The sequence below is a fragment of the Strongylocentrotus purpuratus genome, unplaced genomic scaffold, assembly GCF_000002235.5.
Source record: "Strongylocentrotus purpuratus isolate Spur 01 unplaced genomic scaffold, Spur_5.0 spur5_scaffold_6, whole genome shotgun sequence".
NCBI classification, from domain to species: domain Eukaryota; kingdom Metazoa; phylum Echinodermata; class Echinoidea; order Camarodonta; family Strongylocentrotidae; genus Strongylocentrotus; species Strongylocentrotus purpuratus.
The window spans coordinates 44,144,764-44,168,508 of NW_022145612.1; the positions used below are offsets into that span (position 1 = coordinate 44,144,764).

Here is a 23,745-nt window from a genome sequence, read left to right on the forward strand (position 1 = left end):
ACAGACGAATCGTTTGAGAATGAATTTTAATGCAGCTCAAATCGGTGCGAGGAAAACAAGATATTGCATAAGATAATGATCAAACATTATTGAAATCCCAGAATTACAGTAAGTGAATGTGTGTAGTCGTGCTGTACAGAGAGTGACAACAGTTTCTTATAAAGGATATGTCACTAGCCATATATACATTAGGCCTAAACTAAAAAGATTTTGCATTGCCCTTTGCGACCGACCAAAAAATCTTGAAATCTACGGTCGGCTTTTTTTTCAAGTTTTTTTTTTCAAACCGTTTTTTAGAAGAAAAAAAAGTGTATTAAAGTATTCAAAACTGAGAAATATCAGCCCAAAGAGAGAGTAAAAAGAAAAAAAAAAGATTTCCGACCGACCGACCCATGTTTTGGCACCTTGAGGACAATACAACATCTTTTTTTTAGGCCTTACTACGGAATCTTTAAAATGCCGACGAGATACATGTAATTAAGGAGTTGTTGGATCTCGGCGTGTCGACTTGCCAAGTTCGAACAACTCGTCATCTCGTCGGCACTTATATAAGTTTCCGTGCATTACTTTAGACGACAATATCATTTCTACCGCCTGAAATATGATTGCAATATGAAATGTAATATATCTTAGAGTTACATATTGTAGAGGCTTTTCACACAGCCGTCAAACATTTGGCCTCTTTGAAGTCAATATATCCATATAGAATAAAATGGCACATACTAAAATAATGTTAAGATAACCAGGACATTGTTAACATGTTCATGTCATAAAGAAGTTCCAAAACACACACACATGAAACGTGAGGCATGTTTAAAGGGCAAAATCAATCAATCTAGCATGCATAAAGTCATTCAATACTGGCCAAGCAGCAATATTGTATTTTGCACACAACACATTCACATTTTACAACTTGATGGTAGTAATGATTCAATCTTTCTTTTTTTATAAATCTATCACAACTTGCAAATAGACAATAGTGTTAAATACTGTTTTCACATAAAAAGAAAAAATATAATTAATAGCACATCAATTATGAGTAATAGTAACATTTCACGTCATTTATGTTTCGGTGCATTTTGCACTCAAAATAATATAGAACAGGTATGCAATCAAAATATATTAGTGACATTGCACGGTGATCAGCTTTTTACAACAAACAATGCAGACAAATTGACGTGACTTAAAGGTACTATGTCCCATTTGCAGGCCAAAAAAAATGAAAAGGTAAAAATTCCAACGGCATTTGAAAGATAATACTAGGCCTAATTTAGAACTTCCCTTAAAAAAAAGGGGGGGGGGGCTTGAAAATGTCTTTAAGTGGGAAAATAACGACTATTAGTTGTCGACTTAAGTGTTACCAAGTCGTTAAGTAATAATCTGATTTTCAGACCATTGTATCGAATGGTCGTACGTTTTTGTGCTGCGCAAAGATTCAATCAGTTTAATTTTGGCCATTACAAGAAGTGGGTTATTGATGTAGACAAATGCTCATGTACCCTTTACAGCTCATTTTATGTATGTTATTACCAAAGAAGAAAAAGCCAGTCAGTCACTCAATAGTGTCTAACAGTGAAGTCTAGCAAGTAAACGGGTTTCCAAGCATAATTTGAATATTAGGACACTGCTAAGCCTAACGTTTAAATTTCATAGATAGGACATACATGACATATTCATAATTCCTGCAAAGTTCTACATAATTTGATGTTGGCTGCAAAAGGGACATAGTATCTTTAAACACTAACATTGATTAAAATCATTCAAAAATTCAAAATAAGAGGAAGAACACGCTGTGCATCAAATTAAATTGAATATTAATATGCATTGGCAAAATCATCAGCATCATTGAACATGTATATTCTAATTTATTTCTATTCATTACACGTAGAATTAGGCAAAGCAATAAGCACTTGTATACTATTGTCTTGCATATAAAAACGTATATACAAATTAAGATTCGTTGAACAACATAGTCGGTTGTAATAATTAAAGTACAATGTATACAAATAGTTATTATGATATTAGTTTTAATTAATTACATTTAATTAAACTCTGATCAACTTGCATAGTATATAAGATGCACTTGAAAGTGAAAATAGCTGCTAGATAATAATATTTGTAGACTATAATGGACGGATCAAGGTAAATGCACAACTTTAATAATTGCTTGACCTCAAAAGGCAATATAATACTATCGGCTATTGCATAGAAGCTATGTTAAATCACCACTTATCATAAGTGCACTATATAAATAGTAAATGAGAAAGACAGACGGAAGAAGTGTTGAAATGTACAAGGAAAGATATACAAGCACAAAAAGAAAGAGAGGAATATATAAAGAGGGTGGAGGGAGGGAGAGAGAGATTTGGGAAGATTGTGGCAGAAATAGGAAGTAAGAAGTTTTACGCTTTAGTTTGGCCGATCATAACATATTTAAACAAAAACATTTATGCATCCACAACACTCGTTCATTTCGAGTTGTGAATATACCAAGTTAATAATCACATCAACTCACTTCATATAATTATTTGCCCTCCATTACGAAACCCACTTCAAAACTCGTCGATATCTAGCGCAAATTCAATTTGTCATTGAAAAAGTTATAAGAAAGTCTATTAACCCACGTCCTCAAGGAAGCCCTTCAGACCTCGGAGCAACCCTGACATGACATCACAAGCGTTTGGGATTCTATCATTTGATCCCCATTGCCACGAAGGGTGAAGTTCCTTTGCCTTATTACAGTTACAAGGGCACTGGGCCTGCGCTATTCGTAGTATGTCCATATAATATTGTCTAGGGACAGGCATTGCCCTTCATTCAGTGCCAGGAGAATGCATTCTCTCCTTGAAACTCATGTTTCTTTCCATCAGAGATATTATCACGGAGATCTGGATTCGTCTCTCCAAAGGTGTTGTTGAATTCCGCACGGGTACCCGTCTTGGTGAAGGAGTTCTGCTGATTCAGAAGAGTCGTTTGGGGTCTTGGTCCCAAGGCGTAGCCTGGAGTCCAATCGAACCTCCAGTCACGGTTCCCTTCTGGATTGGAATGGCGTGCATCAACGACAGGATTGCTTCCCGGGTTGTGGGCTGCAGGCTCGGTGGGACCGTTCATGCTGGTACGTAACATCTGCTCGTGGCTTGTCATGGGTTGTTCATGGGTCCGCAGAGGCTCTGCATTTCCACCGTTAGCTACTTTGACCGTGTCTGAAATCGAGACTTGCTTCGAGGCACTGCTGGTTTTGCTATTAGGTGACGCTGCTGTGGTCGCGTTGCTGTTGTAGATCTGTGGTAGAGGACGGTTGGCATCCCAGAGGTCAAACCTAGGCTGATCAGGAGTCACGATGGTCTTTATATTCTCGGGTGTGTAGCTGTAGACATAAGTGGACTGCGGAACTGGCTTCTGAACCTTTTCACCTTCCACAGTCCGAGGACGACCATTCATTAGCTGATCCTGCGTGTACTTGGGCATGACGTATGGGTTGCGCCCAGGAGTACCAGGAAACTGTGCGTCAATCTTCTCCTGCACCTTCTCTCGAATCTTAGCAGCATGGGACTCGATCTTGTATTGATCTGTAATGGCTGACGTCTTGTGATAGTCCCATGGAGTTACATAGTCGTGTTCATATGGGTTATCACCATCATAGTAGAAGGGTGGTTTAGATGTATACGTCTTGTGTAGACTGTCATAGTAGACCTGCTTCTGCAGAGATGGCGTCGTGTAGTCCACTTTCCTCTTCAGTTCTTTCAAGTCATGATGGTGCTCTTGGAGTTCAGCCTGCTTCCACCTAGCCTTGTGCGCCATGTCTTCCACCTCGGCCCGACGATTAACCGCCATGTCCTGGAGGTAGGTCGACTCCTTGACCTTCTCTACAGGCTTGTAGCTGTTGTCACCGATGGGTAGAGTATTGGCTGGGTCTGCATTCTCAGCCGCCTCGCGTTTCTTCTCCTCGATCTTACTGAGGTGGCCATCAGGATGCTGGGCGGACTGAAGACGTTCCCACTGCTTGGTCAGAGTGGGGTCCTGGAACTGTTCCGTTGTCTCGGTTGGCAGGTTTTTATGCTCACGAACCTAAAAGAAAGTAATATCAATACATTAAAATCATAAAATCAATTATTGTTCGCATTTCCTATAAAGACACTCAAACCAATAATAATCTCAGCTCACATACGACAACGCGATTTTGAAAGCGTTTGAGGTCGATTGGGATGAGGGGGATTGAAATGGGTCCGATCTCCTGCTCCCCATCAAAAACTCCCATGGACAAGTTTATAAAAAAGAATTTTGTCCTCGTCGGCTTTATTACTATTTAAAGATTCATTTTATTTTCTCTGCTTGTTCGACCATGTTGGGAGTATGATATCAATTGGATAACCCGAAAATCCATAATGTGGCTTTACATTCATACTATGGGCTATGTGAAATCATACTCAATTTTGCCCAATCGAATTTCAGAATAACGATAAACCTTTTGTTTCCCATCTGAGGTTCTAAACAAACAACTTTTTAAAAAGATTTTCAAGCATTGTTAAGTTTAATTAATTAAAGACATTTTCAGATTCTCACCTTGTCCATTTCAATCTCGATCTTAGGGTAGTAGGGTACATAGAGAATCCTTCCGTCCTTGACCACACATCGTACCATCTGGTTGGGACCGATCAGACGTGAGATCCTACCTTCCATAGGGCGGGGTGGCATGAAGGTTGGGTAGCTGCGAGGGTTCTGAATGGATACAACAAAAATAAGATAGATATTTAGGATAAACATTGTGTAGTGAATTTGTTTACAGTGTTTGTTGGCTATTACTCCATTCTGTATTCGTGTTATTTGAAAAGCATTTCCTCCTTGTCATCTATCTGTAATGTAATAAAGAGATAAGATAATAGTTTGATTGGATTTATTATGGAGCATGCTAAGGAAGGAAACATGATTATACAAAGATTCCATGGTCTTACAGATGTCACCTCTAGACCTAAAGTGGTATCACCTGGCTGGAGGAAAGAAAGTGATTAGCAGATTACAATATTGCTTTAGGACGCTGGATGGAGAAAAGAAATTGATTATAGGATGAAATTTCCTTGTTGGTATACGTCTCTGCTCGAACCTTGATGTATGTAATGCAGACAACTCGGATGGTTTGAAGAACAAAATTGGTTCCTGAAAGGATGATTGTTCATTGGGTGTACATTCAAAGCCAGTCAAGATGATAGTAAACATGCATGAACTAAGGAGAATAAGGAGAAGAGTCAAATGGATGTCTTCACTGGGTGTAATACGACATTGCCAATAATTATATGTCGAAGTGCAATCTGAGTCGTTTAGCATTGCAATCTAATAACCTTTAACTTTTAATTTTCCTCTCCCATCCCACAAAGAACAAAATAAATACGCAGTGCTTATTTTTGTTTGATGAACGTTCGTAGTTAATTTTAAGCTGGTCTTGGGGCGAATTTTAACTTTTAACTTCCTCTCCCATCCCTCAACGAACAACTAAACTACCTAGTGTTATTTTTTGTTTGCTGTACGTCTTAAGTTCATTTTAAGCTGGTCTTGAGGCGAATATTAACTTTAGCCTATTTTCCGAAACAAACAATAAACATCTTCACTTCTGTTTGCTTGCCTCTCGTTCGAAGAGAAATACTAAAAACAAACACTATTCTTTTTCTAGTGCATTTGTTAACCAGACCACCATACACTCGACACCCAGAAACGTTTCGAGAATTATTTTATGGTTTCTGTTAACTTCAGCACTGGTGCGGGCCTTCAGTGTGAATAACAAACTTAATTTCATGTAATGCATTTTGTGTAGTTCATCGGATAAGGGATATCAGTTGACATTTTCTTTATGTTTTCCATCATATCGGCAGACTTACTGCTCTACTTAAAAAAAGCATCTATTATGTTTTCGCCTATATCTTAATATACCAAGCATGAATATTTATTTTGTTGTATCACTCTTTGCCATCTTTCACAAAACGAGAAATTTCTTCCTATCATCTAAATTCACATTTCTTCTTTTATATTGTAGTCGATTTATTATTGAACAACCACTTCAGAAACGAACATCAAACATTTACCAAGCCTTATATTCACACAGCCATTATGGTGGGCGTGGCTAGAGGAAACCACTGCTGCAGTCGCTAAGAAACTGCACTTAGCAACCAAACCAGCTATCGATTTCGGTATGGACATCAATCGTCTGTTTGGGCGGATAATGGCTTGTAGTAATGTGAAAGTGTGACATGTTTGATACAAAAGAAGAGAATCGATTTCCAATAAAGAAGTCAGTTTACATTTTTTTTATTGGAGGGTGATGCAGAGAAGCTATATCCATGTGTATGATGTTAAGGAGACGGAAGAGCCATCTTGTCTCTGGTGTGTGAATGTTATTCGGTAGGAATATTATCTAGTTTTCTTCTATCATGACTATATTTCGGCTTACTAGAATTTCTTCTTAATTTGTCTTTATCTTGACTACTCTTTCTTTAATATAGTCTGTCATGTTATGTTATTGTATTCCGATATTCATTTCAAGTAGACTTTTCACAAAATGTCTTCATATTGTAAAGCTCCCAAACCATTAACACATATTTTCTTTTGGTTTGGTCCCAATTGTAATTCATTCTCGTTCTGGTACCTAGGACAGAAATCCTAATGTATGTTCTTTATTGTAATGTTATTGCTTCGCGATTATGATATCTTTAAATGAGCAACAACTGATGAAAAGGAGATTGCAGAATAAACAAAACATTTCTTTATTGCAATAAAACAAATACATCAACTCAAACAACAAATAAAAGCTAAGTGTCACAAAAATAGCACATTGCATAACACTTTCGAAAAAGAGACGGATACTCGCAAGTAAATCCTGACTCTGAAACTTTTGCCAAAGAAGCATTTAAATCATTAGAAATAGTAATATACGTAGAATACAGATAGTATTAAGCTTTGTTCGACAGCTAAACAAAGAATTTATATCTTACATGTAATATTTTTTATAAAAACTATTTAAAAATACTGATTTTTGTACTCTTATAGTGCACAACAGTTTATAAGAATAGATGAATAACATGGAAATACAAATGGAGATTAAAGTTGTGCGTAGGAAATTCTGAAATTGTGCAATAGTTTAGGATTTGTTTTTGGTAAAGAGGAAATTCTTAGAGGAATGTAAACGAGCAATTATGAAGGAGATTAAAGTAGACAGGACCCATTAACCAAAGACTACCAGATAGCTACTAGAAAAATCCAAAGACGGTAAGAATTCGAGAGTTACTAAGTTCTAATTTCTAATTATTAACTACATTATACTTCAAACGGGTATAAGTCTGATTAAACTTGACCCGAATCAGTTTTCTTGTACTTTTACGATTGAAAGACATTGCTTAAAGTGAGATTTATATGGTTTTACAACCATAGCAACTTACATTAAAATAATTTGTTTGAAAAATGAACTGTCACATATCAGTTATTACAAAATACATTATGATTTTTCGTTAAAATAAAAAGCATATGAATATCTTAACACAATTGCTTCTGGACGGAATTCTCACACAATTATTTGCATAAAATCATAATACTAATTCTGTACAAAAACCCTTTGGTAAAGGTTCCAATATAGTATGGACGGATCACTCTTGCATTCAATTAATGGCATACAACAATAATAAGCATTAATTTCTCGAAATACCCAATAACTTCCGACATCGTTCATTTGACATCTGACCTTTCTGAGCCCGAGCATGAAACTAAATCTAGCTTGGCAACTTTTATAATGAATACGTTGTGAAAAGCACTGAAATAAATATTGTTTTCATCAATTTCGGGGAAGTGATTCAGCAATATATGGTCCATTTTATTGAATAGGTTTTTATGATCCTGCACCATTAAAAACGTTCAAAGGTCTGCATAAATAAATCGCAACGTAACGAAGATAATAAATTCCCTTTATTCAATATTAAAGGATAAACGCTATTTGATTCTCATTTATGACAAACAATCACGATCGAAACCATTTCTTGATAAAATAAATTGCATTTCATGTTATACAGAAATGCAGGCATAACATTATATGGCATGGATATATTATTTCTTGAAATACAAAATTATGCGAACATTTTTATCTTGGGGAAGGCGGAAGGTATGCTTTATTCCAATGTGATCTCTGGACGCCGTGACGTAATAATGGTAGACATCGTTGGACAGGCTGTGGATAAGAATGAGGGTTTAAAAGTGGATTTAACACTATACGGTAATAATGTTTGTCATAGTTATATATCGTTTCAACACAATCATAAAAATGATGAATACAAAGAAAGTATATCAAAACATCACAATATCACCAAAATTTCCTGATGTCATACGTTGAAAATGACATCAAGATAATTTGGATCAAGTTTCGAAATCAATAAAATGCAATAAAACCTGTAAGAAGGAAATGAGAATATCGAGTCACATTTAATTTTGTAACTCTCAATTCATCATAAGCACAAATAACATCATCAGTTCATTACAAAAATCAATGATCAGTTTAGCCCATACTCAATTATTCAACAGTAATGTCATGCAGTAATATCATTTCGTAAAATTTAAAGTAAAGCTCAAACATTAGGGTTTTATAATGCTTTAAAAAAAAGTGTATGCCTGTCAAGAGGACTTGTGAATCAAAAATTATAGTCATATGAAAGTTCCAAGATATTAGTGATATATGAATCGTTATGAAACTAGATGCATGCTAAATTTTGTATTTCGTATCATCTCTTTCAAATATTTCAAAAGATCTCATTGTTTTACTAAATCGTGAAGGCCTCATCATTCATATTTGCATAGGTTACGATAATTACAGTCTTCTTTATTCGTCTCCCGCCTTACTATCTTTATTACATTGCCCCGTTTTCTGTCCAAGTGAGTAATTCCCATCTCATTTTGAGATACCTACCAAACTATGATCCTCGATTCTCAGCTTCTTCTCCATCTCCATCTTATCCTCCAGGTTGTCCAGGTCGAGGGTGTTGGCGGGTCCGTAGCCGGCATGGGCGCGGTTATACGTGGTCGTCCATTGCGACCTCTCCACGTTGCGGAGGGCGTTGGCTGTACGTGGATTGAGGGTGTGGTCTAGCTTGCGAGGGGCGTGGTTGGGAATGACAGCCTTGGGCGGGATTGGGTAGAACTGCTGTTGACCACTGGCGGGCGTCTTCTTATTCTGTGATAATTCAGAAAGATGGGAAGTCATTTTAAAAGATTGAACAGATTTTTTGGGGGGGGACAAATTTTATGAAAATATCAAAAATTGGACAACAATTTAATGAATCAAAAAACAACAAAAAATCGAGAATAAAGACAATTACTCAATCTTAGACAACCTCTTCTACAGTTTATTTTCATTCTTGATTGTGGGAAATCGAGACGGCATTTACCTGGAAGAATAGATCACCAGGCCATGAGAGAGCTTTCTTCTGAGAGTCATGAGGAATATGTTCTGTCTCAACGCGATCACGGGCTCCTGGATAATCAAAATAAAAACAACAACTTTATTTTAAAATTTCACTAAAACACACATTTATATCTTTTAAATAAAATAATGATGTCTAAAATAAATGTACATTATGTGGGTTGGAATTCAAGATGTTAACCATATCAAAAGTTAGTTCATTTTGTCTTCTAAAAATGTTGTCAAAGATATTTTCAAACTCTCAATGAATGCACAAAGGAAGGCTGCAAATTGAGTGACAGATATCGCTTTTTAGTGGACCCACTTTTGTAATATGTATTCCTAAATTGTTGTAAATGTTTATAATTGATTTGTAATGTTTTGTTGGAAACATAAATAAATTGAATTGAATTGTATTAAATATACCAAACAGTTTTCTTGTAATTTATTCAATACTTCTAATTGCTGTCGGAATTGTCAAATTTGACACCAAATCGAGTTACTTACCCTTGCTCTTGTAGTTGATGGTGATAGGGTTAGGATTAGCAGGGATCTCTGGGTGAAGGGGTTGCTGCTGTCGGACAGCCTCCCCTGTCTTATAATCATCAGGTGTGGAGGCAAAGCTTGGAAACATGGCAAAGCGGGACATGTGGGAACTGTAGGGATGCTCGGCAGGGAAGGGCTGGTCTATCGAGAGCTTGCTACAAATAAAAAAAAATATATATATCGGAGAGCATTAGCAACGACATTGGAGGGGCAATGGTAATTTATCTTAAACCGGTTAACAACATGTTTATAGGAGCATGGGACTAGTAAAACGGGTGGAATATAGTCAGCTATACGGACTGTTTAAAATTCTGAAATATCAGAGCATTTAATGTTTGTTATAAAAACACTAATACACACTCCATTATTGTATACTAATCATTACTTCTCTCTTAAACGTTAATAAGACAAATGAAAGCCTCAAATTTAGAAACAAAAACATATAAAACATAAGAACAGAAATAAAACCGAATGAATATCATCAACTTCTTTGACTGAATAATGAATTTGATAATTACACAAATGTAATTAACTTTTGCGAGGAAATATTTTGGGGTAGTAGAGAAATAAATAGGCATAGTTTGAATATTCAGATACTTACGTCATATCAACTTCCGTTGGCCTTGGTAATCTGAAGGGAAAAAAAGAATGATATATGAATAAATTAAGAGAATTGCCACTTGTAGATCCAGAAGACGCAATAACAATTTACTTGAAATAAACTTAATACCAATATGTATTTTAATTTTTTGTGTTATATGATAATATCTTATATGAACATATAATACTGTTTATAAATTAATTGGAAGTTTTTAATTAAATCTTTCATGCAATTCATTCCAATGAGGCCGAAAATAACAGAAAAAGAAATATATGTATTTAGAAAAAATATTTGTATCTTTCAATCGGCATACAGTTATTCATGTAATTTTCCTTTCGTCCACTCACTGAAACTGTCTGAGGAATGTATTTGATGTTCTTATTCTGACAAAATGAAAAAATGAAGAATAAAACAATTCAGACAGTAATGAAATATACTTACAATTGATCATTTGATCTGATGTTACTCCTCTTGAGTAGCGTGAGGTCGTAGTATTGGTCGATGGGGATCCCTCTATATAAACATATGAAGGAAATTAGAGAAAGAAAATATATACATGCACAGATACATCCTTGGTTGCCATGGTATAACCTTTTTACCACTAGTTTTGGTATGAAACAAATCTACCCTTGCCTTTTCAACCACGCAGTTCGATTACATATCTGGATGATTTGCAAAGTTGGAGATATTTGAAAGACCATGTCGCAGTAATGCATTACAGATTATTCTTAAACTAATTGATGATTACGACGACAATTAGTAAAGTACGTATTATTGTGTATTTTCTTGTGTTGAAAGTACATTGTTACGAGCAAATAGATTTGTACTTAGACTTAAACACATGCACTCCAATGCAATATTCATAAACAGAAACATATACATTTTCTAGCCTTGTCAAATATAGTAAATATATAGAGCGCGCCACAATACTGTTATTAAAATGTTTGTACTAGTTTAAGTAAAGGCAATATTTGGATAGTTCCAAATGGATTGCCTAAGGAAGTCACAATTGAAATCTAATCAACAGGTCTTGTACAAATATAACTTCTCCCATTTGTAAACAAAGGCGCAAAGTCAAACATCGGACAAATTCTAACAACCTTCAAACGTGTCAGGTATGTTTCCTGCAAATTAATGATTACTATTTCATAGTCGAAGTATAAGTATCTTACGTGTAGTAGAGAGGGTGCAGTTTTAAAAACGTCTTTTTCTTCCCAACCTCCTCTTGCATTTTAACTTGTTGAAGATGAGGATAAGTCCTCGGTAATGCTGGCAGAAGTGAAGTCATGGTGACAGGTTGATCAAATACCACGCGAAAAAGAGCAAAGTCCAAGAGAAATTGGCAGAAAATCTCGCAATAAAACTTCGAAATCACGGTGGAAATGGTCAACGGTAGATTACAAAGGCCATAAATCGGCCATTAGTTGCAAATCAAACTACATCAGGTCACCAATAACAACTTGACATGACTCAAACAACACGAAGATGTACACGACCAAGACACTCCACGCTTATTCTGCTACCAGTCTACGGGACCACGTTGGTACCCCTGTGTGTTACCCCTCCGCTCCTGACCGCACGCACAGATTTCTTTTTGTTGACGGTCCCGAAACACGGAAGCCGGTGACGCTCATGAATATCACTAAGGAGATATGCAAAACAACCAGTCATATAATACCTCCCTGCGATCAAATACGGGTCATGACATCGACTCGGTATTGTCGTGTATTAAAGGCTGGGTAACTCCCAAGAATGGAAAAGACTGAATAGAAATCGATAATAGATAGTGCTCCCAGTGAGCTTTTATCGTTAAGAGGTAGACAAAAGGCGTATTAGGGGTGTTAACTACAGAAATATTGAAACTCTGTTTACATGAAGATACCGTATAAAGTAATGACCAAGAAATTGGGCGGCCAGGCAGGGTAACCCGATTTTGCTAGACAATAAACTTTCAAAACGAATAGCAGATCAACAGGGAATTCTTTATGCTTCCAAGAAAAAGAAAATCACCGACCAAGTAATAAGTTTCGTGTTTTGGGGGGTATAAATATTATATATATAAAATTTCAGAAGGTGCCCTATTAACTCTTTAATCTTTTGAGGAATGTATTCAATGACTGAAATTTCATCTGATATAACGCTTGTATGATTTGATGATTAACTGACTGATATTAATTGAACTGCGTTGAACTGAGTTCAATAAATTGACCTAGAAAATTGTATATCGAATGATGAATTCACGCATAGTTCGCTTTGCGGCTTGTCTTTTATGTATGCCTTTACCATACTTCCTAAAAGAGATAAGATCTTTTATCGATTAGAAGCCTAATAAATCTTTCTAATAAATTGCTATGATGAAAGATTGTAAAGCCTCTTTGGTATTCATCAACTGAAATGATACCAAAGGCAATAATGTTTACAGGTAGGAGCCACTTTTTTCATTTTCTTTTTCAATGAAAGGGTAGATAGATTGCAGTTCAGAATTGTGAATTCCACAAAGTTTAACGTTGAATTTTCCGCTGAAGTAGTACACATATTGACGTTAAGATATTTTAAGGCCATATTAAAAAAAATCATACAATTTCTATTCCAAAATCTGGTATTCTTTAACCCTATTTTAACTGGGCTATTTCAGACCAGGTTTTTACTGGGGGGGGGGGGGGGTCAATTTGACCCCCCCGTAAGATCTCGGCCGTTTCACCGCCAATCGCCGCGAAAATTTGCATGCATGTCAAGTGAAGTGTATAGAATACTATGGTAATTTCAAATTTTTGAAAAATTCATTTATTTGCATATTTATGGTAATTTATGCAAATAAGGTCATCAAATTCACATTTCTGCCCATAAATCATAGATTATTCATGTTTACGTATTCTTTTTCACTACATATATTTATTAGACCATTTGGAATAATAATACAACACAAAAAATTGGAAGAGCCAGGTTATTCCTTATGTTATCTCTTGTTTTTATAATTTCTTATGTATTTCATTGTTTTTTTAACTTATGTATTTTATTGTTTTTGTTGTTTTATTTCATTTATAACTACAATTCAACTATTTTGACCCCAAAACAAACATCTAAACTTTAAACAAGACTGAATAACCAATGTTTTATCTATTTTTAGGGAAAATGACTTTTCCATATGTTTTGTACACAAATCACGAAAATGAGCGATTTTCGGGCTGACATGCAAAGACAAAAGGTCACGTGACCTTGTAACCGCAGGTCCGATTTTCGAAAAAATCGTTTTAAAAGATGCGTAAGACTCGAAAGTAAAAAGTCATGAAAGGAAAATTTTATATCTGCCGCGGTTTCGGAGTAGTCGCGAAATTTCTACAGGGGGGGGTCAAATTGACCCCCCCCCCAGTTAACGTAGGGTTAAAATAAAATTCAATTCTGTGATATACTTTCGTGCTGTATTAAGCACGGATTTTGCTATAAGTGCGTAATTCTTTTTTTAAAAATTACACGAAATGTTTTTATGTTAACATTTCGTAATCTCATTATGCTTTACCTCAGAAACATAAACTTTTTCCATCACTGAGAACACAGTGATTTGATATTAAATTAAAGCTTGTTTTTGTGTCGGTGAACACAGGCCCCTAGCTATACAAACTACGTCATGGTATTTCATTTCCAACATAGTTTTATATTGGCACTAAACCATTTCAACTAATCATGGCAAAATAATAAAAGAAATTACGTGAATGCGTGAGCGGTAAGATATAAGATAACCATGGCAACGAGTAGGATGTCTGATATCACATAGATTAATGTTACTTACCATCCCGCATGATGTTCTGCAAAATAAACTTGATATGCTAAAAAAAAAATTGTAACATAAATATACATGCGTACTATAGCAATGTAATAAAACTTGTAAATGTATTCGAAGTAAACTAGAGCTGGGATATCGTGTACTTTTCGTGACATTCATTCACATTTATGTCTTAATCAATCCTTTAGAATTTTACCATTCGCGGGGAGCATTTTCAAAATTGTCCTCCTTTTTTCTCACCATTCTCATTCTCGTCGAATTAATATTTGGAAAATATGAAGAATGAGAATTTTGAATCACTTTCAAAATTAACTCAAAGCAATCACCCTTATTGATTGCCGAGTTCACTGATTCAAGTCTCATCCTTAAGATGCACCTTTTCTTCATCAAGGCGTTTAATTCTGTTTCAAAAAATAATTCGTTTTTGAGAGCCTGCAATGTCCAACAAAGATCGATAAAGAAAAAATGTATATTTTATTCAAATTACAGAATTTATATCTGAATTTGTATCTGAATTTGTATCTAAAGGATTGACTTTGACTTTGCTTAGCAGATATATCCAGCTCTAGTTCTCACCTGGGATAGGGATTGACTCCTGCTCCGTAATGTCGATGTCCTTTCTCTACCGCTGCGGGCGGTTCACTTTTGGGCCTGTGATCATCCGGTAGATTGATGGGGCCAGCGCCTCCATACTCACGGGCCGTACCCCAGGGGACACGGGGGGTTTTGTCGAGAGCATCTCGAAAGTGTGAATATCTATAAAGTAATAACAATTTTTTAAAAGATTAATGAAAATTAAAGAGATTTACATATCCATTTAATTACTTCTTTACCTGTGCAGGCTATAACATGAAACAATTATTATTATTTATTTTTTTTGGGGGGGGGGGGGTGAGAGACATTTTTCCATATTACCAGAGGTCTTTCACTGATATAACAATCACTGAAATGACTGGCTGGTCCTTACATTTCTTTATATTATGAAAGATTTTGAAATCATAAAAAACCGAGCAAAGACAATTCGCACGATGGTGTAGGTTTGACAAAATTTAACTCGAACCTTTAACTCCAATGCTATACCTCCTCCCCTAATACAGCACTTTACACATTGATAAGTGTCATTGGTATAGATTGATTAGTTCGAAATCAATATTATAAAAATGAAAGGGAAGATCCTTTCATGACTCTTTTATCTCGATATAACAGCCAAAGTAAATGTTTAATATAACCACTTACAGACTGACTAGAGACCTCTAATTGGCGCGCAAACAAAACGAGACAAAATCAAACAGACAGGTCGTCTTACGATATTATTTACACTTTTCTAGGCGCTGTTGACTTTTGCTACACAGCAGTTACAGAGGGATTATAGTAAGAATGCATTCAAAAGTGTCCTATTGTACAATAAGACAGGTTAATATTTGCTCTACGGATTCTTCTTGACACAAGAGATAAGAGACTTTTACATGAACAGATTTCATCCTCTGAAAAGACGTGAGATGTGTATCCTTTATTTTGCGTGAATCCACCAAAAGGATGCGACTTTTCAGATACAAAATAAAAGAGGGGCGTTAGGCTTAAAATGCCCTTTGTTCCTTCAATATAATATCATATGCTCATTATGCTCATCTCATGGAATTATCAGTGTTATGATTTTAAGGCCGAACCTGGCTATCAAGGCCACCTAGTGGCATGGTAAAAGGGACCATTCGCCTAACTTAATCACATTTTCCTGTATCATGATCTCTTCAAAAAACGCACTGAAATGTATTATGTAATGCCTTGATAAATAAATGTCACATATTAATGTTCACTGTTACGTTACAGTGGTCTTTGGACAAAAACACTGTACAAATCAACAATCACCTTCTATTCGTAGTTACAATCTTATCACGAGCATAAATTAACATATACCTGCTAGATAAGTGAGTAGTTGCCTAGTTGGGCAATTGAAGTTCATTCATACCCTAAGTCATACATGACATTGAGTGCAAAACTAAAATTGCCCTTAAAATCTAAGAAGACATATAAGACTATCATCATCTGATCGTTTCGCTATACACCAGGAGCTGATTTTTTTAAATGGGTGGTGCCAAAAACTAGTGGACGAGCATCTCCATAAAATGTAAGACTGCTATTTCTAAAATGCACAGAGCGGAGTAATCTTTGGTTAGCCAGGGGTCATCTTGAGAGTATGCAAACTAAGTAATATTCAGGTAACATTTCCTTACATTTTCTACAACACATAATGTTACTCTAAGATTAAGAAATGGCTAATATATGCAAATATATTAGCCATTTAGCTTGGGTGATACTACGAAGTGAACAGGTAGGCATAAATACCACAATAGCCAAGCCTTTCCCTCGCCACCGGATTTCGAGCTATAAATCAACGAAACGAACTTTGGACTAACGCCAATTTACTTGGTATCTAATTACGAAAATTATGGTCATTATCCCACACAAATTTGTTAGCAAATATGAAGTCTAGGCCGTATCGATCAATACTTAATGTCATCTCTGTATTGTACAAAGAGTTCATAAAATGTATGTATTAACAGGTAAATAATGGTAAAATATGATACACTGCTTTATTCGATTATTTTTTAGGACGAGTTTTCAATGCTTTACGACTATCATCCTCCTACCATCCAACTGCCATTTGAAATTTAAAAATTCCGAGCCGACACACCCCAAAGGGACAACTTTGATGGATATACAGGATTATGAATATAATGAAATTTTAAAATAAGTAAACTGTTGAAGAACCCAACCTGTCGTAGACTTCCATAATGAAACATTGTTCGATCACCAAGTGACGCTGTCATTTACATGACAAGCCATGAAATATGAGAACTGGAAATGTGTGCTCTTGAATAGAGCATGAAGATCGAACCAATTTAAATATGAAATAATGATGGCTGTACCCGATGTTAGGCATAATCATGTGTTAAAATGCCTTCAGTTACATTATCGTGTAATTTCATCTGTGTGTGCTCAAATGTATTAAAAAAGACATAGTCAAATACCCGAACACCAACTTAATTTCTATCCTGTTGAACATAATGATGTTAATTCATTACTGCATTTCAAGGATGTCCAAAACTAAAAAGTCTACATTTCCGTAAAACTTTTCTTAATTTGAAAGCATTTTCTGTATAAATAAACCGCATGTACTGAGTACACCATCAATGCATCATGCTGTTATCCGATTAACACAGTAAAGTAGGATAATCCACTCTAGGTTATACCAATAAAACCCAAATGAATGCACCGATGACAATTCTACAACTCTATAAAAGGTTTCATTTCATCATTCTCACCCTTATAAGACCGGCTTTCAACCGTTCAAGCACAGCCGAAACATATCAAAGACTTTACGTTAATACGTTTATTCTACTCGGGGTTGTCTCCTCCTTCTGTAGTTGTTTAGTGTACTTAAGTATGGTGTTATACTCAATAATGTTATCCATGTTCTATTTACTTTTTTTTATACATTATTTTCCTTATACAAGATTTCATATTCCACCATTTTCCATTCTCTCTGCTATTTATTTCCTTCTTCTTCGTCAGTGGCGTATCAACACAATGATCTCAGGAGGAGCAAAGCGTCTGAGCTTTCTGAATGCAATTTGCCCCTCTTTCAAATACGCTATAGTTTTTTTTTCGTTGTTGTGAAAGATGGATATCTTATCTACAAAATTATTTCCGATCAATATTTTCAATTGCTGCTTTTTCAAACCCCTACACCTCATCGTCCATTGTCTTAACTCCGAGACCCTGAACCAAGTCTACCATGAGATGCAACAAACCATTTCCTTCCTTCTTGTTTTAATCAAAATTCTTTTTACTGAGAAAATACTTCACAATTCGCCTTTCCATTCGTGCTCTCTCACTCTTTTCTCTCTCTCTCTCTCTCTCTCTCTCTCTCTCTCTCTCTCTCTCTCTCTCTCTCTCTCTCTCTCTCACATAATCGTTGTTGTTTTGTTTTTTATGAGAGATACGCATCACAAGAAAAAAGTTCCGATCAATATTCTCATTTCCTGGGGTCTTTTTCCTATATACTACATTAATTGTTCCAATTCAGAGACGCTGACCACAGTCTAAAATGCAATGCCAAAACTCTCTTTTATTTTGTATTTTTTGAATTCTTTTTTCTAAGAAAATACTTCATAGTTCATTATGTTCCATTCTCTCTGCTTTCTTCCTCTTGGTTCTCTCGGTTGTTGTTTAGTTGTTATGAGAAATCTAACAAAATCAGTTCCAATCAATATTCTCATTTGCTCTCGTCTGTTTCCTACCCCTAAACCTCATCGGTCATTGTCCTAATTCAGAGACGCTGACCACATACTACCCTGAAATGCCAAGCTCTGACCAATGGTCAACCAAGGATCTTTAAGACATCAATCAGCAATCTCGAAAAACACCCTTTATCTCGTAACCATGTCACCGAATTCGCATCTATTCTTTGATTGGGAAGACACAGTTTCGTAATAGATCTTTATGATGTTTGCGTCTTGTCATAAATCGCTCCACCGGTTAACCAAAGAACCTATTGATTATTTTGCGACTGATTTTGGCACTTTGCATCTAATGTCACATGGGCCTGTATACAGTGAAGGAAGAAGAAGACCTGTTGCATTGTAATGAGCCATCTAAAATACTATCTTTTAAGGCTTATTTAAATTCATAATCGGATTATTGCAAGTGACTTTTTAACCTGACAATGTTATCATTGAATACATTTATCAATGAGCTTCGGACATGATTAAGGTTTGTTGTTGCTCCGCAAGAAAACAAATTTGTGCAATAAACAGAAGAAAAAAATTGAAGTGCATCAGAGGGACGAGATTATACAAATACAAATATAAATAGTGGACTCGATTCACAGGGGCCTAGGTGCAATGGCTACCTTCTTATTTTAATAAACTTCAGTGTGGTTTCCAATCGGTACACACACTTATCAACAAGTTAATACACTGTCATAAAGGTGGAATAATTTTTTTAAACCCAAATTTATGGAATGATTTTGACCATGAAAACAAACACTCGCCAATTCAATACAATATCAGAATGTATACTATTATTTAGATGTATTGGGAATAAATCATGGTCAAAATAATTCCATAAATTGGGGTAAAAAAATAATTCCACCTTCATGACCAATAGTGTATGTTATTTTTTTCTTCCAAATATTAAGTTTTTAATTTTGACTCGAATATTTTGAAGTTGGTGTTTTAATGATTGTTTTACCTGACTGATAATAAGGCGTGTGTATGCTTGTAAAGAAATAAATATGGGACCGAAAGCCTTAAGTCCTCTCCGAGGGACTTTGTAATGAGGAGTACTGCCCTAGTGCACGAGCTTATTGACTTGGTTTCGAACCCAGGACTTCCCAGTTACGAGACCACTGCTCTACCGCTGAGCCATCGCGCCTCCTATAATTTTGAATTATACATGTATTAACTTCGCGCGTCGAACAGAACCACCATATAGACTACACTTAATATAATTTGTGACACTGTATTCTTAATTTATAGACCATTAACAATAATTATTAACCAACATCTGGTAATACATTATCTTATGATAGAAACCTGATCTAATCTAAGCGATTTACCTTGCATCCAGTGGAAAGGGCTCTACATAATTTACAGCCGTTACCTGGGTACTATTTTAATTGCTTTATATCAGCCATACATAAAGACCCGGATGAGCTCGATTCTGAATTCAATTTAGTTTTCACAATGACCTTATCCATCTACTACGTTGTTTTTAATCCCTTTCCAATTCTGAAGTACCGTTTTCTGACAGACGGATGACACAAATTGAAAGGCATGTGGCAACAACCACATCCATCAATTTTACAACCGTTTCATACCTTCATGACAAGCATGTACGACCTTATATTTGATCAGAAATACGGAGTTCCTTTTAATAGTACGAATCTATAGGGAGGGGTAAATTTCTATGAAATGCGTGCATTTAAAAAAAAAATTAAATTCTTTACTACAAACTTTTCAATACAAGCAAGTGCTAATTGTGAAATAATCTAATACGTTATTACGTGTCTGTTCAACGCAGGCACTCTCCCTCTTTTCATAATTTGTATAAATATGAAAACACACGTTTGCTCGTGTAAACTTTTTACTATCCAAAATAACAATATAGTAATTTTAACATAGTACAATTATTATTATTATGTAACTGTTGCTTTGTATCATAATATGCATGATGTTGTATAAAAAAAATGATGCAATACTCTTTAGAAATGGACATACATCTACAAGGGTATAATTCGTTAACTCGTCAACTTCATTAGATTATCTATATCTTGATGATTTTTGTTAGGGGGTGGGTTGGGGTCACATTTTAACATAACATTATTATTAACAACAAAAAACAGCACAATCGGAACGGATCGTGAACACGGGCGAAATACTAAATCAACTATTTAGACAGTGACTGATCATCATTATAATATTCATACTTGCATTCTACGTGACGAGCAGCTGAAAAGGGTGAATCAGATTTCACACAGGTGCATCATTGAGCATACCCTCCCCCCCCCCCCCATATTCTATAAATCAATTTCGTACCTTAATTTTAAAAAAAGGACAACGATAGATTACTTTCTCGAAAATAAATTATTAATAACAACGGCAGGTGAAGAGGACAATTAACTGCCGATAGTCCCTTTCAATTGACAAAGACATTTCTTTTAATTCAGATCATGTTTACATCCTATCAAATTAGCAACTCGATATAAAGAGAGTATTCGATCTATACTTGCATAATACATGCACCGATCACTGCGATGCTTAGCAACACAGACCACGCACCATACATAATGTATGTTCACAATTCAATCGGAGCTGGTATATCTGTATATGCATGTCATTAAAAACCATCGCTATCAGCATGTGTAATCACTCAATATAGATGTTTATCTCTACAGACTGTGTAGGAGCTTTATGCATCTTAAAGAAATTATGTTATTAGATAAACACCAATATTTGGAAAGTGGAGAACGTATAGTTAACTAACGAGATGATATCATTTTTTTTAGAACTCGCTGTCGTCTTTATCGTGGCTTGATTCATGAATAAAGACACCAATCAATATTTAATTGTACCGAAGTTGTAAAGAACTTTGTTTGGCCCGCGCTGGTTGCCTGTGGGCATGTCGTATGCTTCAGTCAAACTCAAGGTAAAATGTCAAATTGAGGTTATATAAGTGTATCAGATTAACAAATATCTTTAAGTAAGTCGAGTTTGTCTCAAGTTATCAACTGATAATAACCTTATGGGCATACTTGAACTTTACAATGAACTGTGCATATCAACATTAACAAATATACAGTTAATAACTAAATTATCCATACCCCTTGTAAATATGATGTTTTTTTGTGTTTTCCGTAAGTCCGAAATGAAAGGAGGACAGGTTGATTTAGTACATTTTGTATGTTACTTTTAGATATACGTCATATTTTATATGTCATATTGCCAAGAAACATACATTGGGACATAATTTTTACCATATTACTTTCTTCATTTTTTTTTACAAAACTTCTTGGGAGCCCCCCAATTCGCCAAAAATTTGACGGCATAATTTCACTTAAATTGTATCATAATGTGAAAGAGGATGTCATTTAAGACACACTTCTGTAAAGATTGCCCCCCCCCCCCCGAAAATGTGTTTGAAGACAAATATTGATAAAAGAATAAATAATTTGGGTTTTCGGTTGTACGCAGAAAACCTAAAATTTGTATTCTTTCAATCAATATTCGACTTCGAATACATTTGTTTTGAAAATCCTTGCAGAAATGTGTCTTAAATGACATTTTTGTTCACATTATGATTCAATTTAAGTGAAATTTTGCCATCAAATTTTTGTTGCTCCGAACACTTTAGAGGGGCTTCAAGGGTACGAATAATTTTCGTTGTTAACTGTACATGCCTATAATAATAATGACACATAATATTCCATGTTATCGTGTAGGTACAAGTACTAAACCTGATGAATCTTCCTAAAACAATTTCAACAGATTGATCAAAACACTCAAACCAACATTGATTAAAATGATAAACATATTAGAAGAAACACAATTTCACTATGACTTCGTCGTATCCTTACCTCAATAATTAGATGTATTTTGGGAATTGCACACAAAACTAGAACTGAATTTCTAACAAAAATGTTATCCTCAATTTACAAGTGCATGTCTTAAGTCCTCACATTATTTCGTCGATGGCAGTGACGATACACTTTAGATACATCACTTAATTTATATATATTTGTTAAACAACTCCCTGCTCGTGATATGTTTTAAAATCGAAGGAACATCAGTAACGATTTAACATCTCAGAAATAGTCATATTGTCACTTAACCTTCGAAATATTATCTTTGGTTTCAAATGTTACCGAATCAGTCTTTAGAATTGTTGAAGGACTGTGTTACATCCACTGGAAAAGACAGCATTCACGCATAAAACAGTATATATTCAGGTAACTTACATAAATATAAAGCTTTAAAACCGTTTTTGGTTTCACGTGGAATTGCCCATTTCTTTCTAGTAACCCATCTTGGTTACTACATGTATAACTTTAATATTTACAAACAATATTTAATATATATATTCCTGAATCAACATGAATAAAATGTTGCTTACCTGCTGACTGATATTGTAGATCTCTGAGGAACTTGGAAAGGTGTAAAAAGTTCACTTGACTGAAAATTCCTTGAGAGGGTATCCAGTCCCTGTGGCTCGCGGTAATAATGGGCCACTCCCATCGGGCCCGCCGAGGCGGGGTTGGTCATGCTAATAGCCGCCGTCATTTTTTGTACGATTTAGTCAATCAGTGGTATGATGAGTCAAATAATTATTGATATGATATGGAATTCTTTGCTGATTTGTATGAGTTCACAATGTCACTCCATTTTTTGTACCGATAGTCACAGCTCTAGAGATAGTATATATCCCGAACCAGACCATGTACACAATACTGAAGTAAAACGAATATCACAAAGTAAAAGTCAGGGTTGTTTAGGTGAGATATGAACTTTCAATAAATTCCGTTGCGATAAAAACTCAAGATCATCCGATTAATCCGCCACAAATATAAATCCACTGGAATCGGGAGGTTTTCACCTATCTGAATAATATTTCCAAGCTTGTATGTCAAGCCGACGATGAATGATGTCTCGTGCTCTCAGATGAGTTACATCGATATGGTTACATTGATCAATCTTGCTCAGCACACAGTGGTCCATGCACATTCGATATCAACATTCACATGTGATACGGCGTCGCGGTGAAAAACACACACACCTGTGGGAATACATAGCAATGCACGGAACGTCGCTAGCAGACGACCGATATCGGTCT

The 23,745-nt window shown here is 35.5% G+C and overlaps 1 protein-coding gene across 2 annotated transcripts; it reads right to left on the minus strand.

Annotated features, from left to right (window-relative positions):
* Positions 1-2,266: 2,266 nt before the first annotated feature.
* Positions 2,267-23,745, minus strand: LOC579012 (uncharacterized protein C7orf31). 2 transcript variants are annotated; one of them, XM_030972130.1, is made up of 9 exons: positions 23,029-23,745; positions 14,932-15,111; positions 11,016-11,087; positions 10,575-10,604; positions 9,935-10,128; positions 9,414-9,499; positions 8,936-9,199; positions 4,564-4,719; positions 2,267-4,068 (listed from the first exon to the last, which is right to left on the minus strand). In XM_030972130.1, exons 1-9 carry the CDS (start codon positions 23,193-23,195, stop codon positions 2,818-2,820), a joined length of 2,400 nt encoding a protein of 799 aa, XP_030827990.1. In that variant the 5' UTR covers positions 23,196-23,745; the 3' UTR covers positions 2,267-2,817. The 2 variants fall into 2 exon arrangements, with proteins under 2 accessions (XP_030827990.1, XP_011678231.2); XM_011679929.2 differs by lacking the exons at positions 14,932-15,111; positions 23,029-23,745 and adding an exon at positions 11,747-12,545.

Coding starts and splice junctions, on each gene's coding strand:
- LOC579012 (XM_030972130.1), bottom strand. CDS start 23,195: ATGACGGCGGCTATTAGCATGACCAACCCCGCCTCGGCGGGCCCGATG. Junction 9,500..9,934: donor CATCAACTACAAGAGCAAGG/GTAAGTAACTCG, acceptor TTGATTATCCAG/GAGCCCGTGATCGCGTTGAG. Junction 4,069..4,563: donor TCGAGATTGAAATGGACAAG/GTGAGAATCTGA, acceptor ACTTTCTTTTAG/GTTCGTGAGCATAAAAACCT.